At 40.0% G+C, this 20,042-nt stretch overlaps 2 protein-coding genes across 3 annotated transcripts in view; both read left to right on the top strand.

The window, feature by feature from the left end:
* Positions 1-984: 984 nt before the first annotated feature.
* med27 (mediator complex subunit 27) lies at positions 985-9,597 on the top strand. The gene is made up of 8 exons (XM_061730133.1): positions 985-1,201; positions 3,884-4,028; positions 6,295-6,425; positions 6,520-6,613; positions 7,767-7,874; positions 7,957-7,998; positions 8,076-8,153; positions 9,397-9,597. Exons 1-8 carry the CDS (start codon positions 999-1,001, stop codon positions 9,529-9,531), a joined length of 936 nt encoding a protein of 311 aa, XP_061586117.1. The 5' UTR covers positions 985-998; the 3' UTR covers positions 9,532-9,597.
* Positions 9,598-18,017: 8,420 nt separating this feature from the next.
* The window catches only part of LOC133450750 (formin-binding protein 1-like), a 36,991-nt gene continuing 34,966 nt past the window's right edge, over positions 18,018-20,042 (top strand). For both annotated transcript variants that reach the window (XM_061729600.1, XM_061729599.1), the window contains exon 1: positions 18,018-18,299. In XM_061729600.1, coding sequence (XP_061585584.1) covers positions 18,270-18,299 — 30 coding nt within the window. In that variant the 5' untranslated portion in view covers positions 18,018-18,269. The remainder of the gene's footprint in view (positions 18,300-20,042) is intronic.

Genomic DNA, 20,042 nt, shown 5'->3' with positions numbered 1-20,042 from the left:
AATGTGTTTAAACAATTGTGAAAAACTGTAATTCTAATATGAAAATTTACAATAAAGATTATGTATGAATTTGTAAAGCCTGTAATTAAGTTAATTCAAGATACAGTTTTCTCTAAACTCACCATTGTCACATCTCCTGGGAATTTATGAAGTCAATTTATTTGACATAAATGTGATAATAAACTTCCTCCTTTTGGCAGAAGAAGATTAAAACAAGAACGAAGCAATTTATAAAAATTAAATTTTCCAGAACTGAACTTTGACCACAATACGATTAAGTAAAATGCCAGATTTATTTTGAAAATAGTTTTTTTTTTTTTTCATTGACAGATATATACAGAAAAGGTACAAAACTTCAGGATAAAATGCAGTTACAAATTAAGGACACTAAATTATATATCAAAATAAAATAGAAGGCTTGAGGTTTAAGGAGGAAAAATAAATAAAAACAAAAGATCAGAAAATATATTCATATTTTTCACATAGGCTTCTCGTTTTAACCGCTTTGGGGTTTATGCTCTGTTTAAGACTGTCTGAATACGATATTAATATAGCTTTGAGAACAATTATATTTGGACGTTGAATATGTACAATGAATATGATATTTAGCAATGATTAATTTAAAAAAAAAAACGTTATAAGCAAATCTTGCAACCAACAAGGTATACAATAGTTTGGACATCACATAAAATGATGGAATAAATTATAAAAATATCTAGTATGAATAATAAGTCATAATAATAATGAAGGTAAAAGTCATAATAATAATAATAATAATAATAATAATAATAATAATAATAATAATAATAATAATAATAATAATAATAATAATAATAATAATAATAAAGATGTAAGTAAATAAATAGAGATTTAAATAAATACATAAATAAATAAAACAGGAGAATAAAACAGGTATATACATTATTTTGAAAATTGTTGCACACATACACGCTGTTCTCTGACGTCATATCCGCCCAGGCGGAAGCAGTAGTGAGAAGATGGCGGACGCGGTGAACGTCGGCGTCAACTTAGACGCGTTTTCCCATGCAATCAGCGGGATCCAGGCGCTGCGCTCGAGCGTGAGCCGCGTGTTCGAGTTCCTGAAGGACGGCATGAGGAACCGGGAGACGCTGGAGGGCCGAGAGAAGCAGTTCATCGCAGAGTTCCAGGACAACCTGCAGGCGGTCAACAGAGACATGAAGTGAGCTCCGCACCAGACTCCACTCACGTTTCCTCAGATATTACGTTCGGTGCTCAGGGGCTGACTCGATTTCAGCTGGCATGACATCAAACACCTGAACACCTGCTCTTTAACTCTTCGGCACACTTTTAAAGTCCGTCAGCTTTGACAGTAACGGTTCTTTCCACATGTAAACACAAAGTCACGTGGTGTTGTTGTCCCTCTGCGCCTCTCTCTCTATCAGTTTCTGCACTACTTTTACATTTAACATGTTTTTACTTTAGGGCGCTTATTCACAAGAAAAACTTACATAAAAAATTTAACCAAAATAAACAAAATTCAAACATTTATCAGTTTAGTTAATCACTTCACTTTGTCAAGTTTTGGATTGAATAAGGGAATTCTTTTACAGGTTTGCAAGAAATCTAAAATAACTACCTGTCAACCACTTACAAACTGCAATTAGGTGTTCAGAATCTGATAGGCCTACTGTACCTTTGTTGACACATAAATGCTGGGGCCATTCCTATGTATATACAGGAGTGTCTCAGAAAATTAGAATATTGTGATTTTCTGTAATGCAATTACAAAAACAAAAATGTCATACATTCTGGATTCATTACAAATCAACTGAAATATTGCAAGCCTTTTATTATTTTAATATTGCTGATCATGGCTTACAGCTTAAGAAAACTCAAATATCCTATCTCAAAAAATGTGAATATTCTGGGAATCTTAACATTAAACTGTAAGCCATAATCAGCAATATTAAAATAATAAAAGGCTTGCAATATTTCAGTTGATTTGTAATGAATCCAGAATGTATAACATTTTGGTTTTTTTAATTGCATTACAGAAAATAAAGATTTTATCACAATATTCTAATTTTCCGAGACAGTCCTGTAATTCCTTTAATAGAGGCTAGATGAAAACACAAAGGGAATTCAAGCACATTTATTCATTTTACAGAATAGCAAAAACAAGGTTATCACTGTAACCCGTGAAAGAGATGTGCTGTGAAAACACCCCCTTAGAACTTGGTGCTTTCATCCTAATGAAATGGAATGAAAGAATCTACAGAATTTTAGTCCAGCCAGGCCAATTCAATCAACCAGTTGACGGGGAGATTACAGCCCTTGTGAATAGATGGATCAATCAATGGATGGATTTTGTGACTACATGGGTAGATGGGTGGACAGGTGGGTGAATGGATGAGTGGATTGATGTATTTCAGGGTTTTCCTGCATAAAATAATTTGAGATTGCCACATCCTCTGTCTAAGAGCACTTAAGAACTTTTTAATTCATGGAAAACAGTGTTTTCAAACATGTATGAACTTGGGGTGTGAAACTGCAGTTGTGACCACCTCCACAAGATGAGTTTTTTACTGTGATCCATGCATCAGGCAGAGCCACCTGAAAAAGAAGAATGTCAGGTTAACCCTATGAATAAACCTGATGGATGTCCATTTTCCTGACTTGGAGGTCAGTTCAGCACGTTGTAATCCACCTAACAAACCTGACACATGGCTTCTGGGTGGTAAACGCCGAATGTTCTTCTGTCACAAGAACAATTAGTAGAGCTCACACAGCTGGGAATTCGGCCAGAGACCTTCCCATTCTTAAATTATTTTTACATCCTGTTGTTTTTCTTTTAGATATGTTTAAGGGCAGAAAGAACCCTGTGTATACATGAATGTATGATGAAGTCTGCTGGAGTTAAGAACCAGGGATCGTGATCCAAGCTTTATTGTTCCTGTTTCTTCACAGGAAACACCATTACCTAGAGACATCCATCTTAATGCCCCGTTTACACGTAGCAAAAACGGTGGTGTTTTCATGCGTTTTGGCTGTTTGTTTACATGAAAACGAAGCTCAAAGTCAAAAACAATCATTTCTGAAAACTCCGGCCAAAGTGGAGATTTGCAAAAACTCCGACTTCACGTTTGCTTGTAAACAGAGGGAAACGGACATTTAGGCTTCAGAACATCACATTATGCGACAGAAATGTCACCAGCGTCATGTGTGCAACCTGTGTTTACAATTTGTTTGGCCACGTGTTATTTGTGGATGTTTTTTTCCAGGATTCTGATTGGCTAGCATGACTTAATGCCCTCTCGTTACACTGCCCCCTGTAGGTTTGTCTCATAACACCCCTTAATAGCGTATTCATGCGGGTTCGTGTAAATCAGGGGTGTCCAAAGTCGGTCCTCGAGGGCTGGTGTCCTGCATGTTTTAGTCCCTTTTTTTTAATCAAACCGTGATACAAGGAGCTTGGTCATCAACTGAACTATCCAGACTTTGATGACAAGGTGGTGACGACTGTTAATTAGAATCAGGTGTGTTGATGCAGGGAAACAACTAAAACATGCAGTACTGCGGCCTCCGAGGACCGACTTTGGACACCCCTGGTGTAAATGATGGTATTTTTCAAAATGTAGAGGGGGAAATATCCGTTTTTGTAAATACCCGCTATGTGTAAACGTGGCCTAAGTTTAAGCTCTGTTTTGTCCTGGAGAGGGTTTTTGTATGCAGATGAAGTGACGAGATGGGACTTTTACTATATAGGGATGATAAAAGATGAATTCAGCTATGGAACATGAACAAACATGTCCGTTTTGTAGAAAGATCACAGCTCTTTCATCAGACCTCTTCCGCATATGTCAATTACTGATCATTAATCCCCTCTCTGCTCTGCTGATAGTGAACTGGAGCGCCTCAGCGGTCTGGTGGGCCGTCCCTCCGAATCCCATCCCCTTCACAACAGCGGCCTGCTGAGTCTGGACCCGGTTCAGGACAAAACTCCTTTGTACTCGCAGTTGCTGCAGGCCTACAAGTGGTCCAACAAGGTAACTCACTCCGTTGCCACAGGGACAACATGCCATCTACACTGATCATCACACACCTCATCAGCTCCTCCTTTTCCTTTCATCTGATCATAAGATGATGACCCACTGAGACCGCTCTGAAAGCTCATCCATTGACAAATGACTTTACATTGTCTGGTTACCGCGGTAACAGGCGTCTGTCTTCTCATCAGGACACCTTCACCAGATGTTGGCGTTTCATTCCGCCCTTTTACTAACTTCAGCAATCTGTACATGTATCAGATTTAAAAAACTGTATTTTTGAACTTTCATTATACATTTCCTGTGGAGGAAATGGATCTATGCCCAGTTGAGGTCTGAAGACACTAACAAAATGTGTCACATTAAACACCTCAGTAAAGAGTTAGAGACCTGTTAGATACATAGATGTGCAACAGGTTCCAAACACGCCTGTTACACGTTAGCAACATGTTCAAAAACAATTAATTACATAGATGCGTATCAGGTTAGAAACACAGACATGAATGTGACAAGGGACCCTCCACCTTTTGCCCCAGATTGATGAAATTGCTTGCTCTGCTCAAGGCATTTACTGAGATGTTCTTTCAAGGTGACATCATATTTTCAGAGGAGAAGAAAGAAATTGCCGTGATCTAGAGTGGTATCTTCAAGAGTGTTTGCTGCCTCATTCTCTTGGTGCCTGTAGCTAAGCCCCCTCTAGCCTATTATTTTAATTACGTCCACTATGCGCTCCAGAACCTGTGGCCTTTTTTCTCATTTGTTCTCTGTGAGCAGACATCTGGTTACCAGCAAGCAAACTCCTAATGTCAGCGTTGGCAGCCTGTAGCATGTAGGCTTCTGCACAATCCTTGTGGGCCTTACTGCCATTATGCACAAAAGGATGAGTGATATTATAATGATAATATAGAATATATTTATTTACATAAGACTTAATACTGGAAGTACAGCAATAGAAAAATATTTACATTAATGTTAAAATACAATATTTTCTTTTTTCGTTATAATATATACGGATAAGATTTTGTAAAAGTCAAGTGCTGACGATGATAATATAAATAAGGGTTAGGATTACATAAATCGGACTTCCACCTAATCCTTTTGAACATGTTTTGGTTGCCTGTGAGGCTTGTTGATTTGCTTTTGTTTTTTATTTATAAATATTTGTTTTTACTTGTCTATAAAAACCATTATGCGCTTCTATGCGCTGCCCACAATACTTCCAATCTGTCGTTGTATAATGTGAAATGAGTCATTATTGCCTTGTTTTATTATTTGATGTAATTTAATCTGAAAATGTCCATAAATAAGTGTTCAAAACAAGAAAGGCAAGGACCAAAAAACTATAAATACTGACAGAAAATAATAGGTAAAGCTTGAACAAATTGGACAGTGGGCTTGAAGAAAGTGTATCGATCCTTAAAATACTTTTAACTCTGGTGACCTGATATTTAATTATAAAAATTGTGAAAAAGCAGATCTGAACCACCATAAAATAGTGCTTAATTAATCGGGATAGTTTATAATTTTCCGATACTTTAGAACTAGATTTACACCAAACGCTATCTGTTATGTCAAGTAAAGTTCATATACAACAGTTCTGAACATTTAGTGAACAAGTGTTTATCCACAACCTGCTATCACCACCCCAATTTCTGTTTTCTCTTCTCTCTCACAGATTGCTAATGATGTGTCATTAGTTCATCGTTAAAGGTTATTGGAGGGGAGGGTGTCTTGAAAATGCGTGGGCGGGACTACTGGGCCTACATTGGTTTAATTCACCGTACGAATTGTTACAGATTACTTTTGTAATACTGTATTTGACCCGGTCTTTGTACGTTTTGACCGTATAGAAATGTAATTCTTGCCATTGTAAGAAGGAGATGAACCTGCTGCCCTTACTTTTTAACAACTTGTGCTTTTTATTATTTTACCTCTATTCTTATCATTTTATTTGCTATTTACTGTTTAATTATGTCTTGCCGCTTTTAATGTAGATGTAAAGCACTTTGTATGACTTTGTGTTGAATTGTGCTATACAAATAAACTTGCCTTGCCTTGCATACGTACAAAAAAATATACATACATTCCAAAATAAAAAGGTCAGCCACTGCCGGCCCATTACTGCCCGGCCGAGCCGGAAAACTCCCGGTTCTCCCTGTGACCGATCCACCCCTGGATACCACTGTGTTTGCTCTGATTTAATCTAAATGCAACATTTTGACTAGATGAAGAATAAAACCTTCTATCTGTGATCACGGTTGTCTAGTTGCAGTACCACGCGGGCTTGGCCTCCAGTTTGTTGAATCAACAGTCACTAAAACGGTCAGCTAATCAGATGGGAGCTTCAGCCAAGAGACGGCCCAAAGTGCAGCCCAGTACCCTGGTTCTGCCTCCTCAGTGAGTACTGGAACCAGCGTGTGTGTCTGACCACTGCAGACGTCGCCCTGATGTCGGCTCACTCTCATTCTCATGTCTCGTTCTTGGTGTACAGGTATGTGGATGATGTCATCTCCCGGATCGGCAGGATGTTTCCTGACATGACCATCGAGCTGTTCAGACCCAATGGGACATCGGCAGTTTTGCTGGTACTGGACCACACGAATCACTGAAATGGTGCTTTTCCACTAGTACCTACTCAGCCTGACTCGTCTCGGTTTGGTTCTTTTCCACCAGGGGCCTAACGTGCCGAGTAGATACTTTTTCTATAACTACTCTGCCGAGGTTCTAAGCGGCTGAGTCGGCTGTATCTGACATCATCACACTACAGGCCACTGATTGGTCGGGGGGTTGGAGTCAGACGTCTGAGTCAGGAGGAGGAAATCAGAGAAAGAGACTCTGATGGATTCTTGTTCATTTTATTCAACAGGCAATGGCAGCAAAAGTCTGTTTCATGATCCAACTCTGAGGTGCAGATGTTCATAAACCTGGTGCTGAGGAGAAAATTAAAAAGGGATCTAGACGGAGATAAGGAACGACCAGATCCACCAGGAGCTCTGTCTCTTCATAGCTGCTCGCGGCTCCAGCGGACTTTTCAGCAGCAGAGACAAACTTAAAAAAAAGCGTCGCCGCTTGAAGCTTCTCTCACTCTCATTTTTTAACTTGGTATCGAACACAAGCCACAGACCCAGTAGCACATACAGGACTGTCTCAGAAAATTAGAATATTGTGATTTTCTGTAATGCAATTACAAAAACAAAGATGTCATACATTCTGGATTCATTACAAATCAACTGAAATATTGCAAGCCTTTTATTATTTTAATATTGCTGATCATGGCTTACATCTTAAGAAAACTCAAATATCCTATCTAAAAAAATTTAAATATTCTGGGAATCTTAATCTTAAACTGTAAACCCCAATCAGCAATATTGAAATAATAAAAGGCTTGCAATATTTCAGTTGGTTTGTAATGAATCCAGAATGTATGACATTTTTGTTTTTTTAATTGCATTACAGAAAATAAAGGACTTTATCACAATATTCAAATTTTCTGAGACAGTCCTGTATATCATCTCCTCCAGGTTCTACATCTTTAGTGTTGTTGTCTTCTTCGTTTAGATCACACAATCAAATACGTCACAGCAGCTTCGCTCCAACCTCCTACTTCTCATCTGGGTATTGAAAATAAACGAGAAACTGAGTAGGTACTAGCGTAAAAGCGCCCAAAGTGGATTTCAGCCAGCTCTCAGGTGTGTTAGGACCGATGACAACCGTGTCTCTCACCTGCCTCCCACCCAGGTGACGCTGGGGAAGGTGTTGAAGGCGATAGTGGTGATGCGTTCACTCTTCATCGACAGAACGGTTGTCCGAGGATTCAACGAGAATGTTTACAACGAGGATGGAAAGGTGAGGGCTCGGACAAACCCTGCAGATAACTGTCCGTGCATTACCGTGTCTCAGTGCTGACCTGTCTCTCTGTCCACCCCAGCTGGATATTTGGTCAAAGTCCCAATACCAGGTGTTTCAAAAGGTAGGACTCACCTGTCTTCATTTAAAATATTGAGACTTTTGCATTCATACGTCAGGAATGTGATGTCTTGTTGCTAGGTAACAGATCATGCCACCACTGCCCTGCTGCACTACCAGCTGCCCCAGATGCCTGATGTTGTTGTTCGGTCCTTCATGGTGAGATGAAAAGTACCTGATCGATACCTTTTACGTTTCATTACTGGACCTGTATTACACACCGTTTTCTCCCACTGGGGGATCTCAACTATGTCTAATACCATTTCTTTTTTGTCACACCTGTTCCTCTCAAATGTGTCTTCCAATTTTTCAATTCAATTTATTTACAACACAAGTTGTCTGTAGGATGTTTCCAGAGACCAAAACATGACCCCTGATCAATTATTACGTAAACAGCAGGTAAAAACTCCCCTTTAAGAAGGGAAGAAACCTGGATCAGGACCTGGATCATAAGGAGAGAGAATGAAGAACAGAGAAAGGAGAGACACAATCCAAAAGAGCAGATATATTAGTATTAATGATCCGTTAACTGGAGAACTAAGAGTTCTACCTACAGGACTGTCTCAGGAAATTAGAATATTGTAATAAAGTTCTTTATTTTCTGTAATGCAATTTAAAAAAACAAAAATGTCATACATTCTGGATTCATTACAAATCAACTGAAATATTGCAAGCTTTTTATTATTTTAATATTGCTAATTATGTTTTACAGTTTAAGATTAAAATTCCCAGAATATTCAATTTTTTTTAGATAGGATATTTGAGTTTTCTTAAGCTGTAAGCCATGATCAGCAATATTAAAATAATAAAAGGCTTGCAATATTTCAGTTGATTTGTAATGAATCCAGAATGTATGACATTTTTGAATTACAGAAAATAAAGAACTTTATCACAATATTCTAATTTTCTGAAACAGTCCTGTACATATGACTGATACCTGGTTAGTTGGTCGTTTTTTATTCTTTTTTTTATCCAACCTTTTTCTCTGACTTTTTATTCCCAGCTGTCTCTCCCACCTGTTCCTCTCACTTGTTTTACCGTTTTTCCCACCTTTTCACCCCCCGCCCCCCTGTCTCTCACCTTGCTCCATCACCTGTTTATCACCTGTTTCCCCCACTTGTCTCTCATCTGTCTCCCCCACCTGTTTCCCTCAGCCGTGTCCTTCCCCTGTTTCTCCCACCTGTGTCTATTACCTGTTTCTCCCACCTGTGTCTATTACCTGTTTTTCCACCTGTGTCTATTACCTGTTTTTCCACCTGTGTCTATTACCTGTTTCTCCCACTTGTTGGATACCTGTGTCTCCCGCCTGTTTGTCTTACCTGTTTTTCTTACCTGTTTTTCTTTCACTTTTTTCTCCCACCTGTGTGTCTCACATGTTTATCTCACCTGTGTTTCCCTGCAGACGTGGCTGCGCAGCTACATTAAGCTATTCCAGTCTTCCTGTCAGCGGTGCGGGCACTTCCTGCAGGATGGGCTTCCTCCAACATGGAGGGACTTTAGGACCCTGGAGGCGTTTCACGACACCTGCCGGATGTAACCTGCCACTTTGTTTGTTTGAACTGCTTTTGTATGTGCAGAAATATTTAAATAAATGTTGTTCATACGTTTGTGCTTTATTTTGCACACAAATAGTATTTGAGGTTATTTATATCTGAACTGATCAATTGTATTGATAACACTGATAACACTTAAATCAGGATCAGGCCTAACAGAAAGTGAGCTGATGTGGATCAATGAGATGATCAGTGGTCATGTTTAAGTCCTTTCCTCTGACATTCTAATGTCAGCTGATAATTGATCACCTTTATCAGTTGTCTGATGACCTGCTAACGTGAGACATGGATGGACCGCCTCGTATTCCATAACAGCCACCACAGAGAAAAAAAATATTTTTTGTTCAGTAAAAAAGATCACATCTTTTCTTCACGTTTTATGTTGTTCAGTGGGATTCACTTCATGAAGATGACATCAGCTCATTCTCTAGATATTTGACATGTTAGCTATCTCATGGCAATTTGTTGGTTAGGGTTAGAGCAGGCGTCTGCAACCCAAAATGTTGAAAGAGCCATATTGGACCAAAAACACAAAAAACAAATATGTCTGGAGCTGCAAAAAATGAAAAGTCTTGTATAAGCCTTAGAATGAAGGCAACACATGCTGCATGTTTCTATATTAGTTATAGTTGGGGGAGATTTTTTTTTTTTTCAAGAAAAAAGTCCAAATGTCGAGATTAAAAAGGAAAGGAAAAAGGAAGAAAAAACATTTTTGAAAAAGCTCCAGGAGCCACTAGGGCGGCGCTAAAGAGCCGGCGGCGGCTCTAGAGCCGCGGGTTGCCAACCCCTGGGTTAGACTATCGCCTCCTTGAACAGTCTGGTCTGTCCAGTTAGTTAGTTAGCAGATGCTAACATCATGCAACATGCATAATTAGCATATTGCTGATAAGGCTGCAAATGTAAAATTAGCATCAAGTAAAAATGAGCTGACTATTTTTTACATGCTCGTTTACCTGATGCTGAAACGTTAATATGCTGATTTTGGAGGCCTGTTGCTCGGCAACAAATGATCGTAGAGACATTCAATTGTTCAGAGACTTTGGACTACAACATATTGTATGGTTCTTTGATCCCCATTAACCAGCCCCAACACAGTTCATTAAGCAGCAGCAACAGGTGGCAAATGTGCAAATAGGGCACGCACATATCAAAATTTCCTGTATTTTTTTAGTTTTATCTTTAATTGCAATTAACGAGATCTTGTGATAGAGAAAAAGTGTTAGCTGCGTTTGGTCATTTTATTTGTCACTATGTTTTTTTGCATGAATTGAAAATTTTATTGAATTTGGTGTTTAGCAATGCAGAAGCCCGTAAGCCCGTGCAGTAAACTGAGGAGGGAGAGGGGCCGACTCCTTTTTGAGGGTTCAATCCTTGGTCTCCTAAGGTCTGGCGTGAGGGGAACCATTTTAATTCCTGACTCACCAAACTTTCAAGATGATCAGGGAGTCTGATGGGAGACGGTGGAGATGAGAATTCAGTTCAGTTCATATTTATTTCGAGCAGTAGCTACAACATTTTTACAACATAAGTGACCTGCGTGCAGCAGAAAATTAAGCCTTTAACAGTAGACGTGCAGGTTCAATATTCAAATTAATTCATTAACACTCGAAAGGGAGTGGGAAGAAGAAAACGTATTTAATCCCACCCCTGTTTCTCATCAATAACCTGACAGATTTTTAAGGTTTCCTCCTGTCTTAACTTTTAAACCAGAACAATGAACAAAAGACATATCAAATTATAATTAAATGATTCTACAGTATTTGCATTTCATAACCACAAAGTGTGTAAAATGAGGAACAACGTATATTGTCACCACGGGTGACAGTTAACTGTTAACTTACATTTATAATACATACCAGCAATGGTAAGGACAACAATACCAGAAGGTTTATAGTTTATAGTTTTATTTAGATCCCCATTAGCTGCAGCAAAACTGCAGCTATTCTTCCTGGGGTCCGACACATAATATACAATCCAAGACAAAAATTAAAAGCAAACCTAAAGAGGTAGTAGAAGAAAAAGAGAAAAAAAAAAGGAAATTCTACTACAAAATATATTCTAGAAGTTCCATTCATACATAGCTCTGTACATCACCGTTCTCTTACTATAGTTTGTCTTTGTTGTTGGCAGTGAAAAAGGTAATGGACAATACATACCAACTTAATGAGGAACAACAAATACACATCAACATTTCAAGACCGAAGTTGATTTAACAGTGTTACAACCCACTCTATTTATACTTTGACCAGACCATATATTTATATAGCAATTTAAAGGAGCTTGAGGCAGGATTTATGAAAAAAATTTGTATACGTTTTAAGTTTTCTAGTAATAATGTCAGATGAAGCGTTCCAAACCCAAAAGAATGAGCCCTCTAGTGTATCTCTCCTTTGCCTTGAACAGGCTGTGTGCTGCAAAATGTGCTGCAATTCGGGCCCAAATTTCCCGCACTGGGCTGTGGATGTGACGTCACATGACGCTGCATGTGCGTTCTCCCCGTTCTCCCGTGCCGGCTTCACTGTTGGCTGCAGTACCCCCGACGGCCGTCGTGGTGAAGGGTGGCGCTAGAGAGTCTCATTTCTTAAAAGGAGCCTCATGCTCCTTTAAATCTGCGGATATTTTGGCATTTCCTTGCATTGGATATCCAGACTGTTCCAGAGTCTCACACCACATACAGACACACAAAAACTGAGAGTGAAGTGTTTTCTGGAGGGTCTAGATCAGTGTTTCCCAACCCTGGTCCTCGGGGCCCCACTGTCCTGCATGTTTTAGATGTTTCCCTGCTTCAGCACACCGTGATACAAGTACCTGTGTCATCAACAGAGTTGTGCAGACCTTGATAACAAGCTAATTAGGACCATTAATCAGAATCAGGTGTGATGATGAAGGGAAACATCTAAAACATGCAGGACAGTGGGCCTTGAGGACCAGGGTTGGGAAACACTGGTCTAGATGCAGCAGGTAGGTCCCAGGCCTGTGGTGAGGACCGTGGTGAAGGTGATGGAGAATCCTGTATCCAGGAGGCTGAAGGTGTTGCTATGGTTACAGTGGTTGAATCCTTTGCTGGGTCCTTGGGTGGTGAGGCAGTAGCTCTTCTGTCACACCTTTCTCGGTGGCAGCACAGGACCTGGTCCTGACCTATTCTGATGCCTCGGAGCATGGAGGAGAGTATCTGTCAGCCGTCTCACCCCACCTCTGTTCAGGTGTGGTCCTTCTCCCTTAAAGGAGCTTGAGGCAGGATTGAGGCAGGATTTATGAAAAAAATTCATATACGTTTTAAGTTTTCTACTAATAATGTCAGATGAAGCGTTCCAAACCAAAAAGAATGAGCCCTCTAGTGTATCTCTCTGTTGCCTTGAACAGGCTGTGTGCTGCAAAATGTGCTGCAATTCGGGCCCAAATTTCCCGCGCTGTCCTGCGGATGTGACGTCACATGACGCTGCATGCACGTTCTCCCCGTTCTCCCGTGCCGGCTTCACTGTTGGCTGCAGTACCCCCAACGGCCGTCGTGGTGAAGGGTGGCGCTAGAGAGTCTCATTTCTTAAAAGGAGCCTCATGCTCCTTTAAACAGCTGGACCTTTGCCAGAAAAGATTAAAGTTCTCAATAAAATGCAGTCCTCTGGCCTGACAGACTTTGGATGGACATGTGTTCAACTGAAGCAGTCGGCGGAATTTGTTCATTCTCCTATCGATGTTTGGGAAGTCCAATAATGAATGTAGACCCATCGGCTGTTTCACCCCTTGGTGTTTTGCCAGTACTACCTCAGGTAGTAGCTTTGTGATGTCAGACAGATGCACTTGGATAGCTGCCGGTACTCTGTTCATGTTTATGTTAGATACGGCTCTGTCTCCGAGGTTTGCACCAAGTCCAATGTAAGTGTCTTTACACAGTCTTGGAAAAGACACTATCATTTAGCTTCAGGTTGTGGTGGACCGTGATTTTATTTTTTATTTTTTTAAGTTTATTGCATTATTATCTTGTTGGGTAAATTAATGAATAAAATTCTGCAGGGAAGATCAGTTAAGCCCGTTAAAAGATTGTAATACTTGTTAACCTTAAGCCTGATTGTTACAGTTTTAAAATAAGTTAATAATTACACAGAGTGCGTTTCCATGACCGCTAGATTTGTGCAAAACCAAATATTAAAAAAGAAATCCTTTAATGGCCACTAAAGCCACTAATTTAAAAAAAAAAAACCTCCAGTTTATGGAATAAACCTTTTTATGCTTCCATGAGGTGGTTTTTCAGGCGATTCGATAATCCACTTATTCGGAAAAGCTTTTTGAGAATTCCCACATCTCTGACAGAGCTGGATGTGACGTAGCCGGTCAATCTAGGGATCATTATCTAGTTTACAGCTGTTTTTGGCCTCAAAACGATGTAGTTGTCCTATAACACTACTTAATCCTTATACATTACATTAGGAATGATCATCCACTGCCTTCATCATCTGGCTATTCTCTCAACAGCGGTAGCTGCAATCACTATAATTTATCAGAGATTAAAGTTGTTTTAGTCAATGTTCTGCATCGTTGAGATTTTCTAGCAAGACGAGATACAGAGAGTTACGAGAATTACGCTTATCTGAAAAACACTGATCACTGGAAAAAGGAAATTGGAAAAAATGTTTGTTGCAAAGGAGTGTCAGGGTTTGACATTTCCCCCAGTTTGTGTTTCAGTTCTGCTCCTCCTGTGTGCCATCTGCCCTGATTGTCTGCACCTGTGTCTTGTTACCCCCTGTGTATATCTGGTCTTGTCTTTCCCTGCTCCATGTCGGTCCGTACTGCTTGCTCCCTCCATGGCTCCGCGTAGTTTCTGTCATTCATGATCCTGGTTTTTGTTAATCCTGCTCTGCAGCGCTTTTAGTTCTTGTTTTTTGATTAATAAACCCAGTTTTTGCAACTCCTGCTCTCCTGCATTTGGGTCCTCAACAAAACCACACCCGTGACAAGGAGAAGCCAAGGATGGAGGTACAAGTTGGAGGGAGGGCATGCTAGAAAAATACCTGAACATCATCATCATCATCATCATCATCATCATCATCAGAACGCCACCACCGTTTGAAAATAGATTTTTTTAAGACCGAGAGGGAGGACCTGGATTTTCTTCTGCTTTCATTTTTGTGAGGAACTGGTTGGTAACCATAGCTGGTTCGAAGTTTCCTCATTCACAACTGGGTTGATTCCATTTTTTTATTGTGTTTTGTGTGAATTGAATTTCTGGAGACCATTGCTTTTTATTTTGACTCAGTTTATGTACTTTTTTTGGGAGGACTTTTAAAAAGGGATATTTGATTTTACTTGCAGTATTTTTAATTTAATACTTTGTTCATTTTCTTCACATTGTCTTTTAATTATTTACATTCGCTGGGAATCGTTACGTGGGGCTCTCTGCATGGGTGCGTCTCTGTGTGGGAAACATCAGAGCACCTTACTTGTCTGGTGGTGAGAGGTTTTTCTAGCCTTTTGGGGTTTTACTCTGATCTTCTTTCTCTCATTTTTTCCAACTAACCTCCCGCCACACACTGCACTGTTATCTTGCCCATAAGGCACATAGAACTCCAGTTAAAGATCATTAATACTAATATATCTGCTCTTTTGGACCTTTGACAACATATGTGTGTCTCATGTCTCTCTGTTCTTCATCCTCTCTTCTCTCTCTCTCTTTTCCTGCTCTACTCGGCTGGTCTTCAGCAGGAGCCCCCCCCCCCTTATGATCCAGGTCCTGGTCCAGGTTTCTTCCTTCTTAAAGGGGAGTTTTTACCTATCAGTTGTTTATGTAATAATTGATTGCGGGTCATGTTCTGGGTCTCTGGAAAGATACTACAGACAACTGTGTTGTAATAGACGCTATGTAAATAAGATTGATTTGAACTGAATTGAATGAATAGGATCTGGATCCAGACCTGCAGTTGTGTTACCAACCTCCACGGTCTGGATCCAACACTGAGCTAATCTCCATTGACCTCTATGTTAAAATGCCCAACTCTACGGCAGAAATAAACATATTTACCGTTTTGGTCTCCATAGTTAGATTTTACATCCAGGATGAACTTTACGAGGGAGTTTTATGAACCTCATCCGGCTTATCCAGAGTCGTACGTTTATTTCTAATATGGGGGTGTATAGTTTTTGATTGACAGTCGGATCAGCCAATGGCTAGCCATCATCAGTTCCTCATCAGTTGCCGTCATGCTCCATTTTTTTGTTGAAACCATCAGTGGTCATTTCTGGTTTTACCCAACAATGCCAACAGGGCAGCTCCTCAGCATGGATCGACTGAGGCCCCCGTTTACACGTAGAAATAACTGTGGTGTTTTCATGCGTTTTGGCCGTTCGTTTACACAAAAACGAAGCTCAAAGTCACCAAAAACGATCAGTTCTGAAAACTCCGGCCAAAGTGGAGATTTGCAAAAACCCCATCTTCACGTTTGCTTGTAAACGGAGGGAAACGGACATTTAGGCTTCAGAACGTCACATTATGCGACAGAAACGTCACCAGCATCATGTGTGCGACCTGTGTTTACAATTTGTTTGGCCACGTCAATATTTTCTTGTATTTTACCTGTTTTATATTCTAAAGTCACACTTAAAAGTAACTCCACTTCTCTGTCACTCCAAACGAAAGACTCTCGTTCATCTTGGAAGTAACTGGAAGTTACTTGTGTCTTTGTCTTTGTATTTGTTGATGTTTTTTTCCAGGATTCTGATTGGCTAGCATGACTTTATCTTCTCCTTACACTGCCCCCTGCAGGTTTGGCTGCTCATAGCTCTTAACAGTGTATTTATGCGGGTTTGTGTAAATGATGGTATTTTTGAAAACGTAGAGGGGGAAATATCCGTTTTTTTCAAATATCTGGCTATGTGTAAACGTGGCCTGAAGCAGCTGGTAGACACAGCTGACTTTGATTAACATAATGTCTGTGCCCCCCCGCCCCCCCCCCCCCCCCCCCTCCATATACTACGTGCACTGACTCTTTAGGAGGAACAAGAGGCTTCAGAACCTGTGGATGACATCACTGGTCTTCCACCCAGTAGATTTTTCAACCTGGCTGTTCAATGGTTTTTTTTTTCAAACTTTATTGAACTTTATTCAAACTTTGTTCTGTAGGGTATACAATAAATTGCACATGAAACAAAACAATCAATTTTCTACAGATATTCAACATTTGGGGGGTTGGGAGGAAAAAAAAGATAAATTTACGGACAAGCTATGGGAAGTGTATTAATAGAAATTAAGAAAAAAAGACAGTTTCATATAAGCTTTTGACAATATCATGTTTTTCACACGCAAAGAGACGCAAAGTACAGTTTACATTCATTTTTCAAATGTACAATGGAAGGTTTGCTGTTATTCCATTTGCATTTATATATGTGATATTTACCTAGTAAAATAACAACGTTAACCATGTTTGATATATTTCTTGGTAGTGCTTGTCCATCAGGGAGTAAGACCGCGGTAAGAACTGGAGGGACAGCGCCACCTGCTGGCGCATGCGCCGTACTGCAGCGTCCCTGGGGTGACGTCACAAACCCGGAGGATGGGGACCTCCGTATCTGCGAGAAAGAAGGCCCATCTCTTAATGTCATTATAAATGCAATCCCTACTGGAGTCGTTATGTTATTTAAAAGTACGGCGGGACAGAACTTGAATTTAAATTTGTCTTTTGATCCAACCAAACTTGAAATTGGTGAGATTTGTCTCAAGACGCAATAATAATCGTCATTTACGTGCATTGTTTCAGAAGAATGTATGTGGTTTCTTATTGGAATAACTTTGTTAACAATCTTGACTGGAAAAAGATCTGATCGTTACCTGCAAAATACTTAATTACTAATAAAATGAAGGACGTATCTTTTCAAAATAATTCACAGAGTCTACCCATGTAAAGTTTTTCTTCAACGTTTCAAAAAAGACATAGACACTGTCTGTTGTTTCTGTGAAGGATCAACGAAGATGTTTTTTATTTATTTTGGAGTTGCTCTTTCACTACAAATGTATGGAACAATATCTGTAATTTGATTTGTGTTTGTGTTGAACCAAATTTCTCCCTTTGCTTTGAACATGAATTGTTTGGCTTCATTGACTATCCATCTGTTAAAAAAAAAACAATTTTATAACATTAATCTTATTATATTATTGGCAAAATGGTTTATTCACAAATCCCGGTATACTAATCAAAAGCCTCTTTTTTTGTATTTTTGAAAATGAGGTCAAACATATTAGAACCATTAGTCTCCACCAATGCAAGGCTTTAAGTTTGTGTCTCTTTTGAATGTATTTCTATAGGTCATTGTGTCCTGATTTTCCGCCGCTGAGCGTGTGTCGCCCCCTGGCGGTTGGATTGTGCTGTTTGCATTTTGTCTTTCAATAAAAAAAAAAAAAGGCCCATCTCGGTAGCCATGGAGACCCGTAGGGCGAGGCTGTCACGGCGCATGCGCTCTACTTGGCCATATTCATGTATAGCGTATAGACACGGGCGTGCGCATCCCTGGTCTTCCTCTCCGACGACAAAGAGAACTGCGCGCACACGTCTGCGGGTCGTGCAGACGGACGGACGGACAGGTGTGTGGAAGGATGCGCGCGCAGCCTCACCCTCACCCTCAGCCTCAGCATCAGCATCAGCATCAGTAGCAGCAGCAGCGCGGTGATCTGGAACCAGCGGCAGCACGGAGCAGGGCCGGACCCGGACCCGGACCAGGAGCGAGCAGGACCGCAGACATGAGCTGCAACTGGGGCACCGAGCTGTGGGTGAGTCCCTTCAACCGTAACCAGGTACCCGCCGCCACCAGCGCCGCACCGGCTGCGCTCGGTCCTCGTTCTTCTGTCTGCTCTGCCATAGCAACACGGCTGGTGACGTCAGCGGCGGGCGCTGCAGCATCATGGATCATAGAGGGTTTGATGCTGAGATGCAGCATCATGGAGCATGGAGGGGTTTGATGCTGAGATGCAGCATCATGCAGCATGGAGGGGTTTGATGCTGAGATGCAGCATCATGGATCATACAGGGGTTTGGTGCTAAGATGCGAGCAGACACCTGCACGTCCGTCAGGGATGGGAGACCTGAGAGGCAACGCTGAGGCTCCAGCAGACCTGCAGTCAGGGACCTGCTGCAGGATCTGTTGATCACAAGTTCAACCTCAAGCTGCGCTATAGTACAATAAACCCAACCAGATATAATTAAAATAAACCCAAGTAAATGAGAGTAAAATAAACCGAAGTAGATAAAACTAAAATAAACTGAACTGGATGAGAATAAAATAAACCAATCCAGATAAAACTAACATAAACCCAACTAGATGAGAGTATAAATAAACCAAACCAGATAAAAGAGGAAAATAAACTGAAGTAGATAAAACTAAAATAAACCCAACTATGATGAGAGTAAAATTACAGAAGAGTATTAGGGCCATGTAGGAGAAAAAATATTTGAGAGGGGAAGATTTCTTTTTATTGTGCACTTCGAGAGAAAAGTCGAAATGTCGAGAAAAAAGTCGAAATGTCGAGATTAATGTTGAAATACAATTTTGTGAATAAAGTCCAAATTTTGTGAATAAAGTCCAAATTTCGAGAATAATGTTGAAATACATTTCGAATTTTTTCTCGAAATTGTACTTCAACATTAATCTTGACATTTCGACTTTTTTCTCAACATTTCGACTTTTTTCTCGAAGTGCATAATGAAAAAAAAATCTTCCTCCTCTAAAATATTATTTTTATTTTTCTCCTGCCTGGCCCTATTACTCTTCCGTATAAAATAAGCCAAACCAGATAAAAGAGGAAAATAAAATGAACTAGATAAAACTAAAATAAACTGAACTAGATGAGAATAAAATAAACTGAACTAGATAAAACTAAAATAAACCCAACTAGATATTAAAAGAAACAAAACTAGATTAGAGTAAAAAAACAAGCACCTGACTACTAGATAACAGTAATTTTTTTTTTTTTTTTTTTTACATAAACAGTAACAGTAAAATTAACCAAACTATTAGAGCAGTGTTTCCCAATCCTGGTCCATTAACCAGAATCAGGTGTGTTGGTGCAGGGAACGTCTAAAACATGCAGGACTTGAACTGAAGACCCCTGTACTAGATAATAGTAAAATAAACCAAACATGTAGCTAATAAAATTAGCTGAGTATTACTGCGCTTGTTTAAAAAACCTAATTAAATATTATTAAATTAGCTGAAGTTTAATGCGCTAGTATATTAACTAGCTCATATTGAGGACAGCACAGTGGCTTAGTCGTCATCACTGTGGCCTCCTGGCAAGAAGGTTCCTGGTTCTGGCCTCGCGGGAGTCTCTGTGGCAGGTTCTCCTCGTGGTTGATCGATGATTCTACATTTCCCAAGGTTGTTGGTCTAGTGTTGTGATATAGACAGGCGACCTGTGTTTAGGTGTACCCTGCCCTTCACCTGTAATGAGTTGGGACAGGCTCCGGCAGAGCTCGGGACCCTGTATAGGATTAAGTGGGTATAGAAAACAAAAACA

The sequence above is a fragment of the Cololabis saira genome, chromosome 9, assembly GCF_033807715.1.
Source record: "Cololabis saira isolate AMF1-May2022 chromosome 9, fColSai1.1, whole genome shotgun sequence".
Taxonomy (NCBI): domain Eukaryota; kingdom Metazoa; phylum Chordata; class Actinopteri; order Beloniformes; family Belonidae; genus Cololabis; species Cololabis saira.
This window is presented reverse-complemented; position numbering and strand designations above follow the sequence as displayed.

What these genes read in the sequence shown, in the direction of transcription:
- med27 (XM_061730133.1), top strand. Translation starts at nt 999, where the DNA reads ATGGCGGACGCGGTGAACGTCGGCGTCAACTTAGACGCGTTTTCCCAT. An exon ending in ACCCTGGTTCTGCCTCCTCA is followed by an intron (nt 6,426 to 6,519) that starts GTGAGTACTGGA and finishes CTTGGTGTACAG; the next exon opens with GTATGTGGATGATGTCATCT. An exon ending in TTGTTGTTCGGTCCTTCATG is followed by an intron (nt 8,154 to 9,396) that starts GTGAGATGAAAA and finishes GTTTCCCTGCAG; the next exon opens with ACGTGGCTGCGCAGCTACAT.